The sequence below is a fragment of the Amia ocellicauda genome, chromosome 14, assembly GCF_036373705.1.
Source record: "Amia ocellicauda isolate fAmiCal2 chromosome 14, fAmiCal2.hap1, whole genome shotgun sequence".
In the NCBI taxonomy this organism is placed as follows: Eukaryota; Metazoa; Chordata; class Actinopteri; order Amiiformes; family Amiidae; genus Amia; species Amia ocellicauda.
This window is the reverse complement of record NC_089863.1, coordinates 24,655,064-24,677,990: the sequence shown is the minus strand read 5'-3', so window position 1 is coordinate 24,677,990 and position 22,927 is coordinate 24,655,064. Positions and strand designations below refer to the sequence as shown.

Here is a 22,927-nt window from a genome sequence, read left to right as displayed (position 1 = left end):
GACACTGAACACTTTGAGACTGTACCCCTGAACACTGTGACACAGAGACATTGTACCTCAGAACACTGTGACACTGAGAGACTGTACCCCTGAACACTGTGACACAGAGAGACTGTACCCCTGAACACTGTGACACTGAGAGACTGTACCCCTGAACACTGTGACACTGAGAGACTGTACCCCTGAACACTGTGACACTGAGACTGTACCCCTGAACACTGTGACACAGAGACACTGTACCTCAGAACACTGTGACACTGAGAGACTGTACCCCTGAACACTGTGACACAGAGAGACTGTACCTCAGAACACTGTGACACTGAGAGACTGTACCCCTGAACACTGTGACACTGAGAGACTGTACCCCTGAACACTGTGACACAGAGAGACTGTACCTCAGAACACTGTGACACTGAGAGACTGTACCCCTGAACACTGTGACACAGAGAGACTGTACCTCAGAACACTGTGACACTGAGAGACTGTACCCCTGAACACTGTGACACTGAGAGACTGTACCCCTGAACACTGTGACACTGAGAGACTGTACCTCAGAACACTGTGACACTGAGAGACTGTACCCCTGAACACTGTGACACTGAGAGACTGTACCCCTGAACACTGTGACACTGAGAGACTGTACCCCTGAACACTGTGACACTGAGAGACTGTACCCCTGAACACTGTGACACAGAGAGACTGTACCTCAGAACACTGTGACACTGAGAGACTGTACCCCTGAACACTGTGACACTGAGAGACTGTACCCCTGAACACTGTGACACTGAGAGACTGTACCTCAGAACACTGTGACACTGAGAGACTGTACCCCTGAACACTGTGACACTGAGAGACTGTACCCCTGAACACTGTGACACAGAGAGACTGTACCTCAGAACACTGTGACACTGAGAGACTGTACCCCTGAACACTGTGACACTGAGAGACTGTACCCCTGAACACTGTGACACTGAGAGACTGTACCCCTGAACACTGTGACACTGAACACTTTGAGACTGTACCCCTGAACACTGTGACACAGAGACATTGTACCTCAGAACACTGTGACACTGAGAGACTGTACCCCTGAACACTGTGACACAGAGAGACTGTACCCCTGAACACTGTGACACTGAGAGACTGTACCCCTGAACACTGTGACACTGAGAGACTGTACCCCTGAACACTGTGACACTGAGACTGTACCCCTGAACACTGTGACACAGAGACACTGTACCTCAGAACACTGTGACACTGAGAGACTGTACCCCTGAACACTGTGACACAGAGAGACTGTACCTCAGAACACTGTGACACTGAGAGACTGTACCCCTGAACACTGTGACACTGAGAGACTGTACCCCTGAACACTGTGACACAGAGAGACTGTACCTCAGAACACTGTGACACTGAGAGACTGTACCCCTGAACACTGTGACACAGAGAGACTGTACCTCAGAACACTGTGACACTGAGAGACTGTACCCCTGAACACTGTGACACTGAGAGACTGTACCCCTGAACACTGTGACACTGAGAGACTGTACCTCAGAACACTGTGACACTGAGAGACTGTACCCCTGAACACTGTGACACAGAGAGACTGTACCTCAGAACACTGTGACACTGAGAGACTGTACCCCTGAACACTGTGACACTGAGAGACTGTACCCCTGAACACTGTGACACAGAGAGACTGTACCTCAGAACACTGTGACACTGAGAGACTGTACCCCTGAACACTGTGACACTGAGACTGTACCCCTGAACACTGTGACACAGAGACACTGTACCTCAGAACACTGTGACACTGAGAGACTGTACCCCTGAACACTGTGACACTGAGAGACTGTACCCCTGAACACTGTGACACTGAGAGACTGTACCCCTGAACACTGTGACACTGAGAGACTGTACCCCTGAACACTGTGACACAGAGAGACTGTACCTCAGAACACTGTGACACTGAGAGACTGTACCCCTGAACACTGTGACACAGAGAGACTGTACCTCAGAACACTGTGACACTGAGAGACTGTACCCCTGAACACTGTGACACAGAGAGACTGTACCCCTGAACACTGTGACACAGAGAGACTGTACCTCAGAACACTGTGACACTGAGAGACTGTACCCCTGAACACTGTGACACTGAGAGACTGTACCCCTGAACACTGTGACACAGAGAGACTGTACCTCAGAACACTGTGACACTGAGAGACTGTACCCCTGAACACTGTGACACTGAGAGACTGTACCCCTGAACACTGTGACACAGAGAGACTGTACCTCAGAACACTGTGACACTGAGAGACTGTACCCCTGAACACTGTGACACTGAGAGACTGTACCCCTGAACACTGTGACACAGAGAGACTGTACCTCAGAACACTGTGACACTGAGAGACTGTACCCCTGAACACTGTGACACTGAGAGACTGTACCCCTGAACACTGAGAAACTTTAATTGTCATTACTGTCCTTATTATCACAGATGTAACTGTAACTCTCTCCTCCCACCCTGCTTGCTCTCTCTCTCTCTCTCTCTCTCTCAGCCCATGGAGGAGATGTGGGAGCGCTGTGCCTGCCGGCTGACCGATGCCATCGAGTGGGTGGTGGAGTTCGCCAAGCGCACCCCCGGCTTCATGGACCTCAGCCAGAACGACCAGATTGCCCTGCTGAAGGCCGGTAATGACCGTGTCCGGTCGCCGCCCCCCCACCCTCACTGACTGACAGATCGCTTGTCCACTGGCGTTGGGTCAGTCGGAAGCGGACCGATCACTCGGTCACTCTCTCCGCTGGCTGTCTGTCCGGCGATGCGTCAAGGGGAAGGAGGGAGGGAGAGAGGGATGGGTGGGGTGCCAGAACAGAGGAGATTGTTTTTTGGTTGATGTTTTTTCTCATTATTCAATTTAGTTTGATCTTCACACACTCTTCTGTCTTTCTTTGTTTCCATCTCTCCCTCCCTCCCTCCCTCCCTCTCTCTCTCTCTCTCAGGCTCTATGGAGGTGGTACTGGTGCGGATGAGCCAAGTGTTTAACCCAGAGAACAACACTGTTCTCTTCGAGGGCAAATACGCCGGCACTGAGCTCTTCAAGTCACTGGGTAACCCTGACTGACTGACTGACTGACAGTCTCACTGACACACTGACTGACACTCACACTGACTAATGCTCTCTCTCTCCAGGCTGTAACGATCTGATCTCCACTATCTTTGAGTTCGCCAATGGCCTGTGTGCGCTGCACCTGACCGAGCAGGAGGTCGCGCTGTTCTCTGCCCTAGTGCTCATCAATCCAGGTGTGTGCATTGAGGTGGGGAGAGAGAGAGAGAGAGCGGAGACTGTGATTGTTTTGGTGTTATATTGTGTACTAAATATCCCTTTCTCTCTCTATCGCTCTCTCTCAGACCGTGCTGGCCTGCAGGACAGGGGCCGAGTGGAGAGGCTGCGCAGTCGCGTGGAGCTGGCCTTCACCCACACCCTGCAGAGGAGCCAGCATCACAGCCTCATCAGCAAGGTGAGAGAGAGAGAGAGATGGAGAGAGGAAGGGATATTTAGTACACAGTATAACACCAAAACATATATATAATATCAACTGCTTTGGCAACACTACAAAACTGTTTGTCATGCCAATAAAGCACCCTTGAATTGAATTGAATTGAATCGAGAGGGAGGGAGGGCAAGAGGAGACAGAGGAAGAGGGAGAGAGAGAGTGGGGAGACAGAGGAACAAGGAGAGGGGGGGGAGAAAGGGAGAAAGGAAGAGGGAGGGAGAAGGGAAGAGAGGGAGGGAGAGAGAGAGAGAGAGAGAGAGGGGGGGAGAGGGAGAGGTAGGGATGAAAGAACGAGGGGGGACCAGCATACTGTACTGTTCTGACCTCTCTCTCCCTCTCCCTCTCCCTCTCCCTCTGTGTGTGTGGCTGCGGTCCCCAGCTGTACCAGAAGGTGGCGCTGCTGGGTGTGGTGTGCTCCCTGCACATGGAGCGCCTGCGCGTCTTCTCCCGCATGCACCCCCTCGTCGTGCACTCGCTCTTCCCCCCGCTCTACAAGGAGCTGTTCGCCGCCGATGGGGAGCCCCCGCTGGCCAAGGACGCCAACTGCGGCCCGCACTGCCTGTACACCCACACTGACTCACACTGACATAGTGAAGCACTGACTCACACACACAGTCACACTCACTCACACTGACACACTCACACTCACACTCACACTCACACTCACAGATGTCCCTATGCTGATATATACCCGGGGGACAGATACAGGAAGTCTCTCTCTCTTTCTATCAACCTATAAATACAAAGTCTATTTATGCATCTATTGATATAAATATATTTTTGCAAACCGAAGAGGTATAAATTACCCTCATTTTGGATGGCAATAGGATGTGACTGTGGTGGGAATATTGACAATACAGGGCAGTGGAAGGGATTTTCAAACAATGTTTTTTTTTTTCCAAAGCCGCCTTCACCAGCAGACAGAGATGTGCAGATCACTGGATGTGATTATCGTGTGTGTGTGTGTGTGTGTGTGTGTGTGTGTGTGTGTGTGTGTGTGTGTCTTTGAGAGTGTCTGGGAGTGTGTATGTTTGTCTGAGTATGTGAGTATGTGAGTATGCATGTGTGTGTGTGAATGTTAGCTCCTTACACCCCCCACAGACCCTGTACACGGGAAAGCCGTGTGAATGACCAGTGCTTGTGGATCCCATCCCACACAGCCCAGCAGCCACTGGAGTGAGCGAGGCATGTGTCACTGAAACAGCTGGGGCAGGAGTGGGAGGACAGAGTGTGTGTGTGTGTGTGTGTGTGTGTGTGTGTGTGAGTAATGAGTGTTACAGTATCACAGAGGAACAGATTTCCATTTCAGGTTTTTTTATGAGTTACCATTGTATATAACCAACATAATGAAGGCTGTTATTATTGTCATTATTATTATTATTGTTATTATTATTGTTGTTGTTGTTATTTGGGGTCAATCTGTTTTTATTTGGTCCAAACCTCACCCTGTAGCACTTCTGTTTTCTTTGGTTGTAATTATTTGTAACGAGGAGAATTGCAATAAAACCTGTCGGGAAATGATGGCTCGGTAGCCTTGTCAGTGTCAGTCTCTCTCTCTCTCCATTTCCATCCTTTCCCCTCTCTCTTCTTTTCTCCATCTCCCTCCTTCCGTGTCTCTCTCTTTCACCTCACCTCCTCTCGCTCCCTCTCTCCGTCCTGATCCCATCTTGTCTCTGTCTCTCTCATATCTTCCCATTTCCCCCTCCTGCGGTTTCTCTCCCTCTCTCCAAGTATCTGAAAAATACAGCTGCGGCAGACTAAACTTTTCTGGGAGGAAAACAAAACATCACAAACAGAGCAAAGGACGCATACCAACCCTTCACCCCTTCCTCTGCTCCTTCCCATCTACCTCCTCCCTCATTCCCCCGTCAGTGTATGTCAGCGCGGTGCTAGCTTCCCTTCCCTGAATGCAGTCTGTTTCTTGGTTTTTATGTAATATTTCCGATAAACTTGGACGAGCTCTTCCAATGTAAACAGTCAGAAACGCACTGACACACACAGAGACACAACGACTCTCTCACACACAGAAACACAAACTCGTGTGTATATATATATATATATATATATATATATACACAGACACTCTCACACACACACACACACAAACAAACACAGATACACATACAGACACACTCACACACACAAACTCACACACACACAGACCCGCAGAAACATACACATACATACAAGACACTCACAAAATCACACAGATACAGATACGCATACAAACAGACTCACCCACACACAAACTCACATACATACAGACAAACACACTCACACACTGACAGAAACACACTGACTCCCCCCCACATACACACTGACTCTCTCACACACTGACTCTCTCACACGGACAGAAACACACTGACTCCCCCCTCCACACACACACACACTCACACACACACAAACTCCCATACACACACACACACACACACACACACTGACTCTCTCACACGGACAGAAACACACTGACTCCCCCCTCCACACACACACACAGACACTCACAGAAACACACGGACAGATCTTGGCTCGTCTCTGCACTGATTTCCACTGAAATTCTCCGAAGAAACGTGCTGGCACTGAGACTGCGCAGACACCCGCTGCAACAGCACCGTGTCCCTTAGCCATCACTCAACACACAACTGTGTCAGGCTGAGCAATAGGGTTCAGCAGAGGCGTTGCGAGGAATTGAAGGCAGTGGGGTCTTATGCTGTATGCAGGTGGTATCGGACACTGACAAATGACACATTTCCTACTTGGACGGCCAATCAAGTCGTAATTAGTGGGAAGATCCCGATTCTGGATAATGCATGAGTTTACCATATGTGACGCAATACGCAAAGTCTCCCCTTTCAGGATATTATGTGTAATGTTGTAGGACAAGGACAGTGGAAGTATCAGATTAATATGGTACAGCCTTTGGGGGGGGGGGGGGGGGTATTGGTATTGGAGAATATTTTACTATTAAACAATCACGTCATGGTATTGCTTCATTGAAACACAAACCGTTTCATGAAATGCGCTCATTAAGTAAATAAAGTCCACAGCAAAGTCTTAAACTTAAAGTCAACTAAAGAGAAAGAAGAAGATGTATATTAGTTATCAATAAACAACATCTTACAAGTCCAAGCATAAACATGTAAAGTACTTAAAACGCCTCAAGGCCAGGGGTGCCAACAAAACGTGTATACATTGGCAGTTTTAATAGCTTTTCTATTCAGGGATGTTGAAATAGTTTTAATTGAATAGTCGAGCTTATGCATCAGACAGCTCACTCACCAGGATATAATTCTCAAATGCTTCAGACACAGAGACCTGTCCTGATCCAGTGATGACGAAACATAGGCCACTTGCACAAACTCTGATGACGTCAACCAGGTAAACGCATTTGCGGTGCGGCTGTTTTGTCGCTCTGTCATTAAAAAGAAAAAACGTCCTGGCAGGGTGAGGTCAATGATACCCCAATGGGCTAAGATGTGCCAGCAGGGTGAAACAATCCAAACGTAATCTTTGTTATTGTGTGCATGTGTTGATTTTTGATTTTTTGCCCCCCCACCCTGCCTTTTTTAACTATTCTTTACCGCCCCACTGTAACCGCTGGCCAGACAGGAAAAACGACTCACAATTATGTATCATACGGGGATTTATGCCAGAGATGGAAAATATAAAATAGCATAGCTCTGAAACAACTTTGGGTTAAAACGGTTTAGAAACGTTAAATAATAGGACACAAGAAAAACCTATCGACTGTCGCTGTCAGTGTATGAAGCACATACAAAATTGAAAATAATCAAACGGAGTTCATACGGTACATATGTGTCGTGGTTCCCAGCCCTGGTCCTGGAGCAGCCCCTCCCCTGCTGGTTTTTGTTCCAGCCGAGCTCTCAATTACTTAACTGAACCTTAATTGAACCAAAAATTTCCTTTTCATTATTTTAAACAGTAGGGGGGTTAAGTGAAGTATATAATTATTGAAAGAACTTGTGAAAGAATCAGAATTATATAACAAAGTTCAAATGACACAAGTCAAATCTAAGCAGATTGGTACTCAAATGCAGGCCCAATTAAGTAATTGAGAGCTCGGCTGGAACGAAAAGCAGCAGGGGAGGGGCTCCTCCAGGGCCAGGGCTGGGGGCCCCTGCGATAGGTACATTGTGATTGTGCAAGTCCCGGTGCCAGCGTGGGAAAGCACGTATTTGCGGTCGGTAGGGAGTGTCGGCCGTTTACTGCTCCGCTCCTGGCACAGAAAGAAAATGCACTAATTTAATAAATAAATAAACTCCGCTAACCGCAGCTCATTGAAGGGGGGTGGGAATAACTCTCTCTCTCCCACACACACTTAAAAGGTCAGAGAGAGAGAGAGAAATCAGTCTGGGACACATTTCCCGTCTTGCTGCCTTTCCCCAGTTTGCAGGCGCAGGAGGTGGAGAAGAGGAAACGGAGGAAAGAGGAACAACCAGCGAAGAAACAAAGCCCGCAAACCCACATCTAGGCTCTTCGTAGTCGTTTCAGGACAGACATCTGCGTCGGGGAGGGAGAGGAGAGGGACACTGAGAGTGGCCATGCTGCGCGTCGCGCTGCTGCTGTGCTGGCTCTGTGTGCTGCGGGTGTCCTGCACGGCGCCTGAGCGAGGTCTGTACACTGCACTGAATAACCCCTGCGCCTCTGCGGGACGCCAGTGCGTGTTCGTGCGTTACTGTGGGGGTGCTGGCTGTTTGGTTTGCATGCGGCTCTCGGGTTGGTTTCACCTGCTTCTACTTGTTTGCATTCCAGCTGGGACACACACAGACCCGCCCAACAGGCGGGTGTAAGTAGACGTTAAAAACTGTTTATTTTGACCTCGCTTGACTCCGGGAGCGATGACCCGGCCGCGGGGACAAGCCAATCAGAAACCCCCCTGGCATCCCCCCGCTAAGTGGAGGAGGGACATGAAGGGATACAGGCTGGGAAAGTGCGTGCGTTCAGGGTTTGCCGGGTGCTGCTGTTTGGGAGGGCGTGAGATTTGGGTACCTCGAAAGCAGGGACATTTGTACTAATTAAGACCCGTTAATTGGACCAATTAAGCAATTAACAATCCGGATAAAATAAGCCAAGAGGCACTGGGGCCCTCCAGGACCCGGGACGGGCCCCCCAGCTCCTTTACTCTTGTATGCTGTTTTCTGCGGCCCAATGGCATTTTTGGTCACGCATGCCACTTTTTGCTTCTATGTGACACTTTTATATTTGTCCTTAGCAGGATCGTATTTACATAGCAAGGGGTTATGGTGTAAAAAGTTTAATTAGTCTTGGGGGGGGGGGCAGTTTCCACTGTACAATCCGTTATTAATATTATTAACAACCTACTTGTTGCACACTATTGCTGATGCACACGACTCCTAACCCGAATTATAAAATTACTATTTCGATCGCTAGCTCGCTGATATTGAACCGCATACTACATAAAAAAAAAAAAAAAACATTATTAATATAACCTACATAGTAGTACATAATACTTTATTAGGCTACTATGACTGATATATCATGCAAAAAAGCACTGTCGCAAGCAGTTTGTATGCTTCTTTTTGTTTTTATTGACTCTATTTCCTTGTTGCATCCCAAGAGAGCAATGCACTAGTTTGCCGTCACAGGAACCCGTGCTATCCAGTGTACACACCTGTATGAATCGGAGCCGTTTTAATCCATTTTTGCACAGTGGCCAGCCTCCCTCTGCTGGCGACCGGCTGTACTGCAGGGGGAACTGGGGTAGGAAACGGTATTGCTGGGGTAGTTTGGGAACGTCAGTGTGACTGGGCTTACTGTGTTGTACTGGGCTTTGCTGGGCTTATCTGTTCCTCTGTGTGTTTAAGGAGCTGGTGAGCATGACCCTGATTTGACCCAGCGGGAGGTGACCTTTGACTTTGAGGGGTTGGAGTGGACAGGTACCAGAGCTGGGTGTGACATCACTGCAAAAAAACATTTTTCTCTCTCTCTCTCTCTCTCCATCTGTGCCCATCTCCCTTTACCTCTCTTTCTCTCCTGCTGTCAGTAGTCTCAATATCTTTGTTTTCGTGTTCAGATATCACAAAAGATGACGACATGGACCCGTTGCTCCAGAGACAGGTGCCAATTGACCCTTCCATCCTTCAGAAGCTGAAAGGTGGGCCACTATACTATACTATAGTCACATAGCACTGGCTCCAGTTTGTCCCCATACTGTGTTTGTGTTTGTGTATATACAGTTGTCACTGTCCAAATATGTATGGACCTAATTGTCATTTTGGCTCCGTATGCCATCGCAATGGATTTGAAAGGAAACCAGTTTGGGTCTTGAGCAGTTCCTTCCCTTCTCCATACTCTTCTCTTCCCATCATTCTGGTACAAGTTGATCTTTGTACCAGAATGATGGGAAGAGAAGGGTAATGGAGAAGGGAAGGAACTGCTCATGATCCGAAGCATCCCACCTCATCTGTGAAGCGTGTGATGGCATGGGCATGTATGGCTGCCAGGGGAACTGGTTCCTTGTATTTATTGATGCTGTGACTGCTGACAAAAGCAGCAGGATGAATTCTGGTGTTCAGGGCTCTATTATCTGCTCAGATTCAGCCAAATGCTTCAGAACTCATTGAACGGCGCTTCACAGTGCAGATGGACAATGACCTGAAGCAGACTGTGAAAGAACCCAAGACTGTTTTAAAGTGAAGAAGTGGAATATTCTGCAATGGTCAAGTCAGTCACCTGACCTGAATCCAACTGAGCAGCATTTCATTGCTGAAGGCAAAACTGAAGGCCAAACAGCAAGAACAAGCAGGAACTAAAGACACTGCAGTGCAGGCCTGTAGAGCATCACCAGGGAAGAAACCCAGCATCTGCTGATGTCTATGGGACACCTATAAAAATGGGTGTAATTCCTGCACCGTTCACCCAGTTTGGATGTAACTACCTCAAATTAAAGATGAAAGTCTACACTTAAAGCACATCTTGATTGTTTCCTTTCAAATCCATTGTGGTGACATACAGAGCCAAAATAATGACAATTGTGTCACTGTCCAAATATTTATGGCCCTAACTGTATGTCTGTATAATGTATAAATTATGCCATAGGCCTTATAGTCCAGCTTTGCTTGCACACTTGTTGTTTTTAGATCTCCATGCAGGGGAGCCTGATATCACCCAGAGAGAGGTGACCTTTGAACTCCCTGATATCCCATTGAGAGGTAACCCAGCGTGTAGATACTCTGGAAACTACTAAATGATGGCTAGTACTACTCCTCATCATAGTAATTTTCAGAAAATTGTTTTACCTCCATTAACACTGTCCCTCTGTGTCCCCCTCTGTGTGTCTGTGTCCCCAGAGGAAAGCAAGAAGGAGAATTGTAAGTGTTCCTGCTTCCTGTTTCTTCACTGACATCAATATTCACACACGTACACGCATGTATATTCACTTATTGGGTAAATTGCGACAAACCAAAAGAAGCGTGCTAACTGGAGATGCTCCTGTGGTTAGTGCACAGCTCCGTACTAAATGAGTCTGCAAGTTTAATACCCATTGCAACAAACTTGGCAGCTTAAGTTAGTCTCCAGCTGCGGACTAAACAAGGTCTCCATTGCAACGAACCCCAAAATCGCTGCTGCTGCCTCTAGAGGAGACTAAGTACGGGACTAACTTAGTCCTACTCCAGCTATGGACTAACTATGGATAGCACCATATTAAGGGGGACAAAATGTGCCAATCGCAATGTATTCACTACTTGTGTAACTTAACTATTCATATCCACACTATTTTTTTTACATATAACATTTTACATTTTTGTTTTTGACTGACTATATTTGTAATGTATGAATAGCGGCAAATGCTCTGGTGTACATGGATACAAATTGACACCAGCTAAAAAAAAAACAAAAAAAAAAAACTTCTGCAAGGTTTGATTAAATGCTATGAAATAACTGAGAATATAGATTATTGAAAGCTCTATAGGAATTATTGCACAGTTGTAACTGTAATGCAATATTATGCATAATATGAAGCTATATATAGTGGGCTGTATGTAGCCTATAGCTGACTTAGTAGTACAGTAACAGTAGTGTATTTGCCAATAAAGTACTGGTATATTGGTATACCGTGCCCAGGGCAGGGCTGTGGCTCCGCACTGAGAGCTCCGCTCGGGACCACAGTTGGGAGGTGCCAGGTCCGAACCTCCACCTGTGCATTAAACTCGTTATTTTCTTTAAAATAACTTTGACAAACATCACATTAAATGTTTAGTCTAGATAATGTTTGGGGAGGGGGGGGAAGTGCAATGGGAAATGCAAATATATTTTCGTACACTTGTCTGGTGTTTAAATATATTCACAAACAAAATACTTCTGAAGAAGGAAATATTATCGACTATTTACTAAAATAAATGTAGTATTATAGCATGTAAATGACATTTGGATTTTAACACGATTAGCACTGCCAATGCGCATCATTATGTTTTAAGTCACCCTGGATAAGGGCGTCTGCCAAGAAATAAAAATAATAAATAATAATCGGCATCACTACCCGGCACTTTGTATGCAAGGCAAACAACTGCTCAGATGTGCTAGTTGAGCCGAGGCCCGGCCTCTTCATTGATTGTACTTCCTGCTTAGTAGGAACAACCTAACAACAACCTTAATCCTTCGTACCGGACTAAAGCTTTTTTTTTTTCCATTGCAATGGGTACTAACTTTAGTCCGCAGCTGGGGATCATCCTGAGATAATGCCTTACTAGCTAGTACGTGACTTAGTACAGAGCTCCGAACTAACTCTGCGAGTTCGTTGCCATTGACCCATTCTGTCATTAACTGATTGTTTATTAAGATGCTCTTGATTGATCAGTGATTGAGAGTAAAAGTTCTGGCTGAGGGACCTCCGTTGGCTTCAAATCCATTGATTTGTCTCTGTCAAAACGAGCTTTATTGGCATGCCATTTACACGTGTGTGTGTGTGTGTGTGTGTGTCTGTGTCTCTCTCTCTCTCTCTCTCTCTCTCTCTCTCTCTCTCTCTCTCTCTCTCTCTCAGTTCCCCGTTTCTCTCCTCAAGCCCCCCACCCCCACGAGGTCCCCTTCCCCCCCGCGCGCCCCTCCGCCGCCAACCTCCCCAACATCTGTCAGCATGGAGACCGCCGCCCCCGCTACCCGCTCCCCTCCCTGCCCACCACCGGCTTCGGCCGCGAGAGTCGCCAAGGCGACTGCATCAACCGCCTGGAGTCCTGGTACCCGCTCTGCTGCCGTGGCGACGAAACGCAGAGACTGTGCTGTGCCGACCAGGCGGTGAGTCTCCGCCTGTCTCCGATCAGTATCTCTCTCTCTCTCCAATTCAATTCAATGCAAGCTTTATGGGCATGTCATTTGAATACATGTATTGCCAAATCATGTGATATAATTCATACATATTATAAATATTGATTTATAGAAAATAAAAATAAGTACATAGATTAAATGAATACATTAAAATATCATTGTATGATTGGGTACATTTCAATACATTAATGTATCATAGTAAATAATGGTAATATTTATGAGACCTCAATAAAATGTTCCTCATTCCCAGTAAAGTCCCCCCTCCCCCACCTTAGAAAGCAGCTCTAACACTGTCCCCCTCTGATGCGCTGATCCTATATCGGACTATGGGCTGTGTGACTGCCCCCCCTGCCCTGTAGCAGTGGGTCCGTGCGGTTGCAGGGCGTCCACACCACTGTCCACACACTGTCTGTGGCATGCAGACGCATATTTGGCTGCTATACCAGCAGTGTTCTCCTCCTCTCCCAGACAGATGGGGACCTTTTCAGTATCTGGGAGGAGTGTGAATTCTCTGATATGGTTCAGAAATGTGTGTGTGTGTGTGTGGGGGGGGTGTTCTTTTCGTATGTCTTTCGAGCAGGAAGTGTCCCTTTCAATCTCTCCCTGCTCACAGTGGCGCACAGCCACTCCTCTCTGGCTGTGGTCACTGAGTCTGTACCTTGTCAATGTTTGCCTTTCTTTAGAGTTTTCTGCAAACATAATATTCCTATTAAGGGCCCAATAACATTCACGTTTATCTATTAATTGTTCCCAAATTTCGTTGCATTTCTCCTTTAGGTTAAAATACTGTTTATTTGGTTAAAGTATTTCACATTTTACAAAATTATAAACAATTCCAATTTTAATACTTATGATTAAAATCGTTCAAAATATCAGTTCTTAAAATCACTTAAAATTTTTAAAATCTTTGTGATTTTTAACAAAACTAAAACAATAAACTTTAAAATAAACGTGCTCAAATCAAATAAACAAAACGTGATAAAAGCAAAAAAATTGCACACCAACAAAAGAGTCAAATACATTGAAAATAACAGAAAATGCATTAAACAAATTAAAAAAACAATTAAAAAGTAAAAATAAAAAACAAACAAAAAAGTCTAATGCATTTTAAATTAAACCCAAAACGGTCAATGTATTTGACAAAAAAATATAACAAAACTCTACCAAAAACCCTAAACAGTGTGATTTAAAAACAACTAAATCTTTAAAAACAATTAAGATTCATTATTTAAAATCTTCTTTTAAAAACAATCATTCTTAAAATCTTTAAAAGATCTTTAAAAGATCTTGGACTCGGGCTCCAGCAGGGGGAACTAACCGTCCCCGGAGGTGGGTCCCATCATGGGATCCTGAGCTCCCCCAGATCTTGTATGCGCCAGTTCTTAAAGGCTTCCTCCTTGCCCCTCTGATGGACCTCCAGATTGACGTAGTCTTTCACAAACACCATGCCCCTCCGCGCGATGACGATCGGGTCCAGCTCCTGCTTATTGAACAAACAGATGTTCCGTCCCTCCCACAGTGCCTGCTTCACTGCGCAGACGACACGCCACCAGCACCTCAAGGTAGATGTAGAAATTCCCTTGGCTGGACCGTATAGGATCTGCTGGGCGGTCGCCCGCGCAGGAACGGCGAACCTGTGGAGGAACGGAGAAAACAGGAGCCAGACCCTGTGGGCGGAGGGGCACTCACTAAAGATGTGAGCCTCCGTCTCCTTCCCCAAGCAACCCTTATAGGGGCAGGTGTCATAAGGAGCTATGCCCCTTCTGTGCATAAACACTCGGGTGGGGAGACACCGACTCACAGCCATCCAGGAGACATCTTTCTGCGTGTTCGTGAGGCAAACGTGCGTAGCGTTAGCCCAGATAAACCGGCAGGTTTCGGGAGGGAAATCTTCTATCCGGCTGGTCTCCTGGGCAGATCTCATCTGACTACAGATGGTCTTATAATCCCAGGAGGCCAGCACGACTTTATGGAGGCCTACTTCGAGCGCAAAGGCTCGGAGCGCCCTGTAGAACGGCGGGGGATCCCACGAGTGCGGCCTGGTGTTGTCCATGGCGCAGAGGCCGAATGGTCTCAGGCTGCTGGCAAAATAAAAGCGGTTCATGAAACTCACTTTCTTGCCAGCAGCCTGGATGTTCTTAACCACATAGGCCAGCCCCTGCGCCTTTATCAGCCGCACAACGTCCGGGACCCCCCTGCCTCCATCCAGGGTACCCTTCACCATCTGCACTCTTTTCAGCCTCTCCATTTTGCTCCCCCAGACAAACCGAAATATAATTCGGGTCACTAGTTTTGCGATACCCTTGTCTGGGGGGAAGATCATTCCTACGTAGAGGAGTATCGGGAAGAGGATGGCCTTTACGACCAGCACCTTACCAGCCATCGTCAAGGTCCTTGTGCTCCAGCCGTGGATCTTCCTTTGGACCTTTGCTATGGCCTCCTCCCAGCTCCGGGTGCCCGTGTTGGTCCCGTCGATCGTGATCCCCAGAACCTTGATAAACGGCTTCACAGGGAACACGGTCGGCGGGCCCCGGCCGACAGGCCATGCCCTGGAGAGGTAGACCTCGCTCTTGGCCTTATTCACAGCGGCCCCCGTCGCCCCGCAGAAGCCGTCCAGCAGTTCCTCGACCCTGGCCACGGACTGAGCGTCCGTGCAGACCACGGCCACGTCGTCCATATAGGCCAGGGCCTTCAGTTGCTCTCCGCCGGAACCCGGGAGATGGAAACCTGTCACCCGGACGTCCCGGCGGATCGCCTGCATGAACGGCTCCAAGCAGAGGACGTACAGCAGGGCCGACAGGGGACAACCCTGCCGGACCCCCGACCTGACCGGAAATGGTTCGGTCAGGTGGCGGTTCACAAGGACCCTGCTGCTTAGGCCGCTGTAGATGATCTTGACCCACTTCCTCAGGCCAAGAGCGAGACCCATCCTCTCCATAACAAGCTGCAGGTATTCGTGGCCCACTCTGTCGAAGGCTTTCTCCTGGTCCAAGCTGATTAGGACCAGGGGAAGCCCTCTCTCGTTCGAGTAGGCCACGACATCCCTGAGCAGCATGGCGTTGTCGGCCGCCGATCTCCCCCGGGCACCACAGACCTGGTCGGGACCCACGACTTGAGGGAGTGGCCGCTGCAGCCGGAGCGTCAGTGCTTTGGCCAGTATCTTGTAGTCGGTGCACAGGAGGCTGACTGGCCGCCAGTTCCTCAGATCTTTCGTGTCTCCCTTCTTGTGAAGAAGGGAGAGGATACTCTTCTTCATCGAAGGGGCCAATCTGCCCTCTCTGTACATCGACCCCAGGACCTGGCCCAGATCTTCCTTAAGCACCTCCCAAAAGATCTTATAGAACTCAGCAGGGATCCCGTCGGGACCCGGTGTCCTTCCAGAGTTAAGACTCTTTATCACCTGGGAGAGTTCAGTGGTGGTGATCTCTGGATCCTCCTCCTCCTCCTCGTCCCCCTCATTGCGGGACTCCAACAGGGACAGAAAGTGATGGATCAGATTTTGATCCACCACCTTCTGGTCGTACAACTCCCTGTAGAAATCCCGCACCACTGTCTCAACAGCCTCTCTGCCCTCCACCTCTTGCCCCGAGGAGTCGATCATGGAGGACATTGCAGGCCGCCTCTCCTTCGTTTTCTTGAAGAAGAAGCGGCTGCATTTCTCATCGTCCTCCATGATGCGGACCCTGGAAAGGACCTTGATCTTCTCTTGCTCCTCCCGATAGAGGGCGGAGAGACTCAGTTTGACCCGGGCCACCTCCTCAGCTAGGTCGAAGCCTCTGAGCTGTAAAAGACTCAGGCGCTGGAGGCGGGCGTTTAGATGGGAATATCTCGCCCGCCTCTCGCGAGCTTTCCGTTTCCCCAGCTGAATGAAGTAGCCCTTGGTTCTTTTCTTCATCATCTCCCACCACTCTATGGGAGAATCAAAAAGGTCCTTCAGGGTCCTCCACTCCTCGAGGCGTCTGCTAAAGGTCTTAATCACACGAGGGTCATCGAGCAGAGAGGTGTTGAGCTTCCAGACCCCAGGCCCCGACTCCCGTGTGCTCGGAATGAGCACCTCTGTCGTCAGGAGCCTGTGGTCTGAAAAGAAGACCGCCTCCGAAGACATGGCGGTCCTCTCCAGTGGCTTGCTGAGGAGGACGAGATCTATCCTGGAGAAGGAGGAGCCAGAAGAACTCACCCAGGTGAACAAGGGGACCAGGTCCCGACCTGCGTCGCAGAGTTCAAAGTCCTCCACGAACGCAGCGAGGTCCCTGCTGGATCTATCGTTGCGGGGCTTACTCCGGTCTACATCCCTCAGAGCACAGTTGAAATCACCTGAAATGATAACTGGCAAGGTGCCGATCAGGAGCGGGCGTAGCTGAGGGAGAAAGAGGACTCTCTCTCTCTGGCTGGTGGGGGCATAGACATTGACCAGCCTCAATACAGCCCCCTTGTATTTAAAATCGAGGCTGGCCAGTCTGCCCGCCTCTATAACCTTGAATGTTTTAACTATTAAGAAGGGGTTTTTCAGGAGTACGGCAATCCCGTCCGCTCGGGACACATTGGACCCCGACCAGAAGGATTCTCCTAGGGTCCAAGTGTCCCGGAGATCTTTGTATTCTTTTTGGAACGGGATGCCGCTCTCCTGCAAACAGATAATATCCGCCTTCATTCCAGCCAGAGAGTTTAAAACATCGGTCCTCTTTTTCACCTCAGCAATGCTCCTCACATTAATTGAAATAATGGTTAATGCCATAATGGCTGTGAGGGCAATTACCCGCTCCGTAACAATCATGTAAAGAAACCTTTCTCTTCCGCACTCCTCTCTTCTCCCTCACCTAGCTTAGCGCTAGCACCCATCATTTCAATCATTTGCCTCACCGCTTGATCCTCTAGGAAGACTATGGGGGGGGCTCGGCTCCCGCCACCCGGTAAGGCGGGCAAAACTCCACTGGGCTCAGGGCCCGTGGTGCTGGAGGTTCTCCCTGGCTCCTTTGAGGCCGAGGCCCGACGAACAGATGGCAGGGCAGAGGCTTTATGTACAACTGGGGAGAAAACTGTATAGACCCCACTAGTCGTTCTTTTAACTAATGGTGGGGGAGGGGGTGGTCTCTCCCTTCCCGGCTGTCTGCCGCCGCAGGCCTCCTCCCCCAGCGCCAGTGACCTTGCCATCACGTCCCTGATGTCTTTCTGGGAAAGGACACTGGCGCCGACTCTCGTCTCCTGAGGACCTGCGGCTCTCCCACTACTGCCGGGAGGGCATACCTGACCCCTCCCCTGGGAGAGTCTCAGTTGTGGGGCAGGAGGAATGTTATTTCTAGGGGGCCTCTCATCTACCAGGCTGCCCACTCGGGGCAGTGGAGAAGGCCCACCACTCTCCTCTCCGGAGTCAGAGTGGGGCGTATAGAAATTAGAGGGAGGGGACTCTGGAGCGGGGGAGGAGCCGGCGGGGGGGGGAGAATCTGCAGAATTAATCCTCTTTTTCATCATACCCCCCCTACCCATGCTCCTCTTCTCAGCCCTCCTTCTCTTCCCCGCTACCACTGTCCACTCTCCCTCTGCCTCCACTTCTGACCCAGAGTCAGAGAGGGAGCCTATGAGGCTCCTGAGGATTGTTTCCTCTCTACCCCCATCTTGGGGTATCACCTTTGGAGGAGCCTCCGCTTGGTTTTCTCTCTCTCCACCACCCCCGAGGGCCCGCGCCCTATTTGCATAGGAGGAGGGACAATTCCTAAAGAGGTGCCCTCCCCCACCGCACAGGTTGCAGGCCCTCTCCTGCTTGCAGGCCCTGGTCTGATGTTCCCCGCCGCAGACCTTGCACTTAACAACGGTACAGGCTGCGGCTAAATGACCCAGGGCCCCGCAGTACCTACATAATTTGGGCATGCCATGATAAAAGACAAGCCCCCTATTTGCTCCTAAAACCACGGTGCTTGGTAGATGTCGTACTCCGCCGATGGCGGCCACTTCCACCTGCAGGCGCACCTGCCACCGCCGAGCACCGGTCCAGACCCCATCCTCATCATTAACTCTCCTACTTTCAGACAGGATCTCACAGTGTCTCCTCAGCCATACTTCTACGTCGTACTCTGCCACTGCTTCGTTGTAAAACTGAATAGTTACAATTTTAATCTCTCTATCTGTCAGGGCGTCGACCACAAAGTCATTCAGGGGCATGCTGTCTTTTTTCTCCCTATACAGGTTCCAAAAACTCTCCAGCACTTGAGGGTTCTTAAAGCTCACCTCGAACACGTCCCTAGGTCCAGGCAGTTTTACCACACAGTTCAGCTCAGAAGGGGCAAAGCCCAGGCCCCTCTGCAGCACGGACCTGCTGAACTCCAGCCGGGTGAGGGCCGCGGTCTCGGCTCCAGCCTCACGGCTGAAGCGCACCGCATTATGGCGCCTCACACCGGCGGTTCGCTGGGCCATGCTGCACTTTCCTACCTTGGAGAAGGGTCGGGAGGCTCTCAATCCGGAGGTCGGGGCAAGTCCACCTGGCTGGGGAGCAGCTTCCACCTCCGGGGCTCTTGCAGGGAGCGGGCCTTGCGGGGAGAAGTCCGGGCCCTGGCTGCAGGAGGCCTCCCTCAGGGACGTTGCCGATCGGCCTGGTCGGTCCCTGGAATCCGAGGCCTCTCCTGGATCCTGGCTGGTGACGTCAGCGGGGAGCAGTCCTGGTCAGGCCGGGCTCCGGGTAGATGGTCGGCCGGGCTTCTGGATGGGACCCACTCCGTGAGGAGTCCTCCGACCCCTCTGGCTAGGTCCCCTGTCGCTCCCGGTCCGTCCCAATCTCCACTCGCCTCGGCCTCCGGACCGCTCCAAGGACCCAGGACTCTGCAGCTCTGTCAACCGGCACCTCCCCGTCTCGTCTGGTCTGGCCTGATGGATCAGCTCCCTGCAAGGAAAAAAGAAAGACTGTCAAGTACAGTTCAAAAGCCCCCTGCTGGACAAAGGTTTCTCTCGCTATTGGAGGGAAACCCGAGTCCAAGATTTAGGTTAAGGTCGACCGTTTTGGTTGTTGTGGAGATCTGGGGCTCTCCGGTGTCCATGCAGCTCGGGGTTATGAGCCTCAGGGCCAGCTGGCACAGGGGGTCCCACTCTGGGGAGAGCTGGTTGCTCAGTAGTGCTTGGTGGTGGTAGAACGGGGGGTCCGCCTGCTTTAGGTGGGACCAGAACTTCACTGCCCTCTTCTGGATGGGGATCAGCAGGGGAAACAGACCCAGCTCTGCTCTGCAGGCTGTGTTGGGGGCATTCCTGTGGACCTGCAGGATGTGCTTACACAATTCAAGTTGCAGTTTTTCTATCGGGCTTTTGTCCCAGACTGTATAGGTGGGGTTTGTTAGCGGACCCCACACCTCGCTCCCGTAGAGCAGGATTGGCTGGATAATTGCTTGTAACATTTTCAACCAGATTTGTATTGGTATTCTTGTTTGGCCGAATTGGTTTTATGGCGTAGAAAGCCAGACGTGCTTTTTATTCTACTGTTGGTGGCCTGATTTGAAACTCCCTGAGTCACTGAGGTAGCTGTAGCTGGTGCTGTGCTGTAGCACTGTGCTGTCCAGCGTGAGGCGCTATCTGTGTCCCTGAGATCTGCCTTTTTTCTGGTTCAGTTAATTTCAATGTATTTGACCATATTGTTTATTTGTTTAATGGATTTATTTGGCAGTATTGCCCTGACCACAGGTTTATTTGAGTTCATGTGTTTTGTTAATCACTGTAAAAAATTACGTGATTTTAGGAATTGTTTTAATTTTTTTTAATCATAAGTATTAAAATGTTGACTGTTTTTATTATTGAAATGTAAAATACTCTACCTAATAAAACGGTATTTTTTCTGGTGCTAATGATACTGCAGAACCCCTTCCCCAGGTTGCTGCTCACACAGACACCCGGGTAGTTGTTGGGGTCGAATTTGTCTCCACTTTTATAAATGGGGGTGATCAATCCTTGATTCCAGTCTCTCTCTCTGCAGTGGCATCTTGCTCTCTCAGACTACTGCAAGGAGGAGTTCACGGTGAAAACCAGCCACTACCACTGCTGCCGAAAGAAGGGGGAGGCCATGTGGGACTGCTTCCAAAAAGATGCTCCTGACACCACCTACCTGCCCCCACCAGGGTCAGAGGTCCGGGACATGGACTTTCCACACGCCACTGCAGAGCCCGGCTTCCAATGGGACCCCGAAACCTGCCAGAGGTGAGGTAGGGGTGTCTGGCTGCCTGTGTGCGCGTGTGCGTAAAATAAATCTATCCAAAGCAGTTGATGGACAGTTTACTTGTCTCCCGTTTCTCGCCACTTTTATTTTGTTATTAATCAGTCTCCTATGTTTTCAGTTCCAGGGTGGTGCTCCATCCCCGGTCCTCCAAACAGGACCTCATCCCCAATCTCAGCTTCCCCCCCGGCCAGCCCTCGCCCTCCAACATCCAGCGGATCTGCCAGCTGCGCAAGCTCCGCCCCCGCTACCCTTCGAAGTGCCTGCCCCGCTCTGGCTACGGCTGGTTCACCCGCCAGTCGAAGGCCCTGGGCCAGCTGGAGGCGGGGCTTAAGCGCTGCTGTAAGGGCGAGGGAGCGTTGCTGGACTGCGCTGTGAGGGAGGTGAGCCGTCCCACTCTCTCTCTCTCTCTCCACAGTCCTTATGTACGATAGTGTCATTTGAGTATCTCTGTATCAATCCTCTCTCTCTCAGTGGAAGGTGGTGCTGCAGCAGTACTGTGAGGCGGTGTCCTCGGTGAAGGACAAACAGGAGCCCTGCTGCAGGGAGCAGGGGGACGGGCTGTTCCGCTGCTTTGCCGACCGCGCCCCCCACCCCGGCTACGACCGCGAGGTCCGCAACTTGAGCCTCTCCACGCCAACGCCCGCAGCCCTGGACGCCGTCTGCGTGGAGCACAAGCTGCTGAGCAAGAAGTAAGGAGAGCGGGGTAGGAAGCACTGAACTCACACGGGGGCTGCAGGACATTGGTGCTTCAGTGCAGCAGGAGTGTGTGTGTGTGTGTGTGTGTGCGCACTTGAAAGTGTCGCCTCACTGTGCCGTGTGTGTGTCGTCTCACTGCGTGTTTGTGTGTCACAGGTCCCCAGTGCCCGAACTGCTGATGAGGCTGAAGACACAGTGCTGCCCCTTGCGGGAGCCGCGCAGGACTGCGTGTGCCCAAGTGGAGGTGAGGCGAGGCGACTCCCAGCATTAACCCCAAACCATTACAACAATAACACACATTTTATTAAACTGATCCAGGCCTCTCCAATGGAGACCCATTACAGCGCTCGTTAAGTAGCTGACGGGCGTGGCTCCCACAGTGACTGTTGCTTGTGCTTGCAGGTCCAAGGGCTGCCGGAGCACCTCTGTGGCCAGAGGATGAGCGACTGGACGGACCGCCGGGCCTGCTGCCGCCTGCCCCTCCACAAACGGGCCCGCTGCATCTACGGCAACAAGCTGGAGGCCGTCTCCATAGCGACTGCCTCCCCGGATCGCAACAAGTGTCCTCTGATCTGAGCCTGTGGAGGAGGGGTGGGGAAAAATAGTCAATCCGTAAACAAATTGGACCTCTCTTGGCACACATAAACAAATCACACTTTGCGACACACTTCCCCAATCTGAACGCAGAGGACAGCCACAGCACAGTCGGTGTATACCTGCTCCTACACGCTCTGTCCCAGTGTACTGTACAACCGCTAGGAGAGCTAACATAACCGAGCTTATTTTATTATAATTATCAACCTGTGTGTGCCCTACTCTTACCTAGCATATAATTACTCCCAGAAGTCAACCCACAATGCAGCAGTCTCTAGACGTCACTTGCCAAAATCCTGCCTCTCTCCACTGGTGGGCTTCAGCGACAAATACACCGAGGGGACGGTGTCACGGTCTCCAGTGATGCTCTCCACACTACATTTTATATTTGCAATTAATTGGGAAGTTTATATCTATTTCAGGGTTGCGGGGGTGGGACGGGGGAACTCAATGTTGTACCCTCACCCATAAATAAAAAACATATAAATTCTACTTGTGTGTGTGTCCTGTTATTTGGAAACTACATCACAAAGAGGACATGGAAACGGTTCCTCGGTTCACCACAACGTGGCAGTGCTGCTCCGTGTGCTGAGAGGG

At 50.0% G+C, this 22,927-nt stretch overlaps 2 protein-coding genes across 5 annotated transcripts in view; both read left to right on the top strand.

Moving 5' to 3' along the window:
* rorc (RAR-related orphan receptor C) overlaps nt 1–5,075 on the top strand; it is a 34,154-nt gene extending 29,079 nt beyond the window's left edge. Inside the window, exons 8-12 of the mRNA XM_066721126.1 lie at nt 2,556–2,688; nt 2,998–3,105; nt 3,188–3,298; nt 3,407–3,516; nt 3,932–5,075. Coding sequence (XP_066577223.1) covers nt 2,556–2,688; nt 2,998–3,105; nt 3,188–3,298; nt 3,407–3,516; nt 3,932–4,138 — 669 coding nt within the window. The 3' untranslated portion in view covers nt 4,139–5,075. The remainder of the gene's footprint in view (nt 1–2,555; nt 2,689–2,997; nt 3,106–3,187; nt 3,299–3,406; nt 3,517–3,931) is intronic.
* Nucleotides 5,076–7,856: 2,781 nt separating this feature from the next.
* On the top strand, nt 7,857–22,822 carry ecm1a (extracellular matrix protein 1a). Of its 4 annotated transcripts, XM_066721334.1 has the most exons (11): nt 7,857–8,181; nt 9,396–9,467; nt 9,605–9,685; nt 10,671–10,742; nt 10,881–10,901; nt 12,572–12,822; nt 20,801–21,021; nt 21,159–21,420; nt 21,512–21,729; nt 21,893–21,980; nt 22,139–22,822. In XM_066721334.1, exons 1-11 carry the CDS (start codon nt 8,112–8,114, stop codon nt 22,310–22,312), a joined length of 1,530 nt encoding a protein of 509 aa, XP_066577431.1. In that variant the 5' UTR covers nt 7,857–8,111; the 3' UTR covers nt 22,313–22,822. The 4 variants fall into 4 exon arrangements, with proteins under 4 accessions (XP_066577431.1, XP_066577434.1, XP_066577432.1 ...); XM_066721337.1 differs by lacking the exon at nt 10,671–10,742; XM_066721335.1 differs by lacking the exon at nt 9,396–9,467 and having other exon boundaries at nt 7,858–8,181.
* The last annotated feature ends 105 nt before the right edge of the window (nt 22,823–22,927 follow it).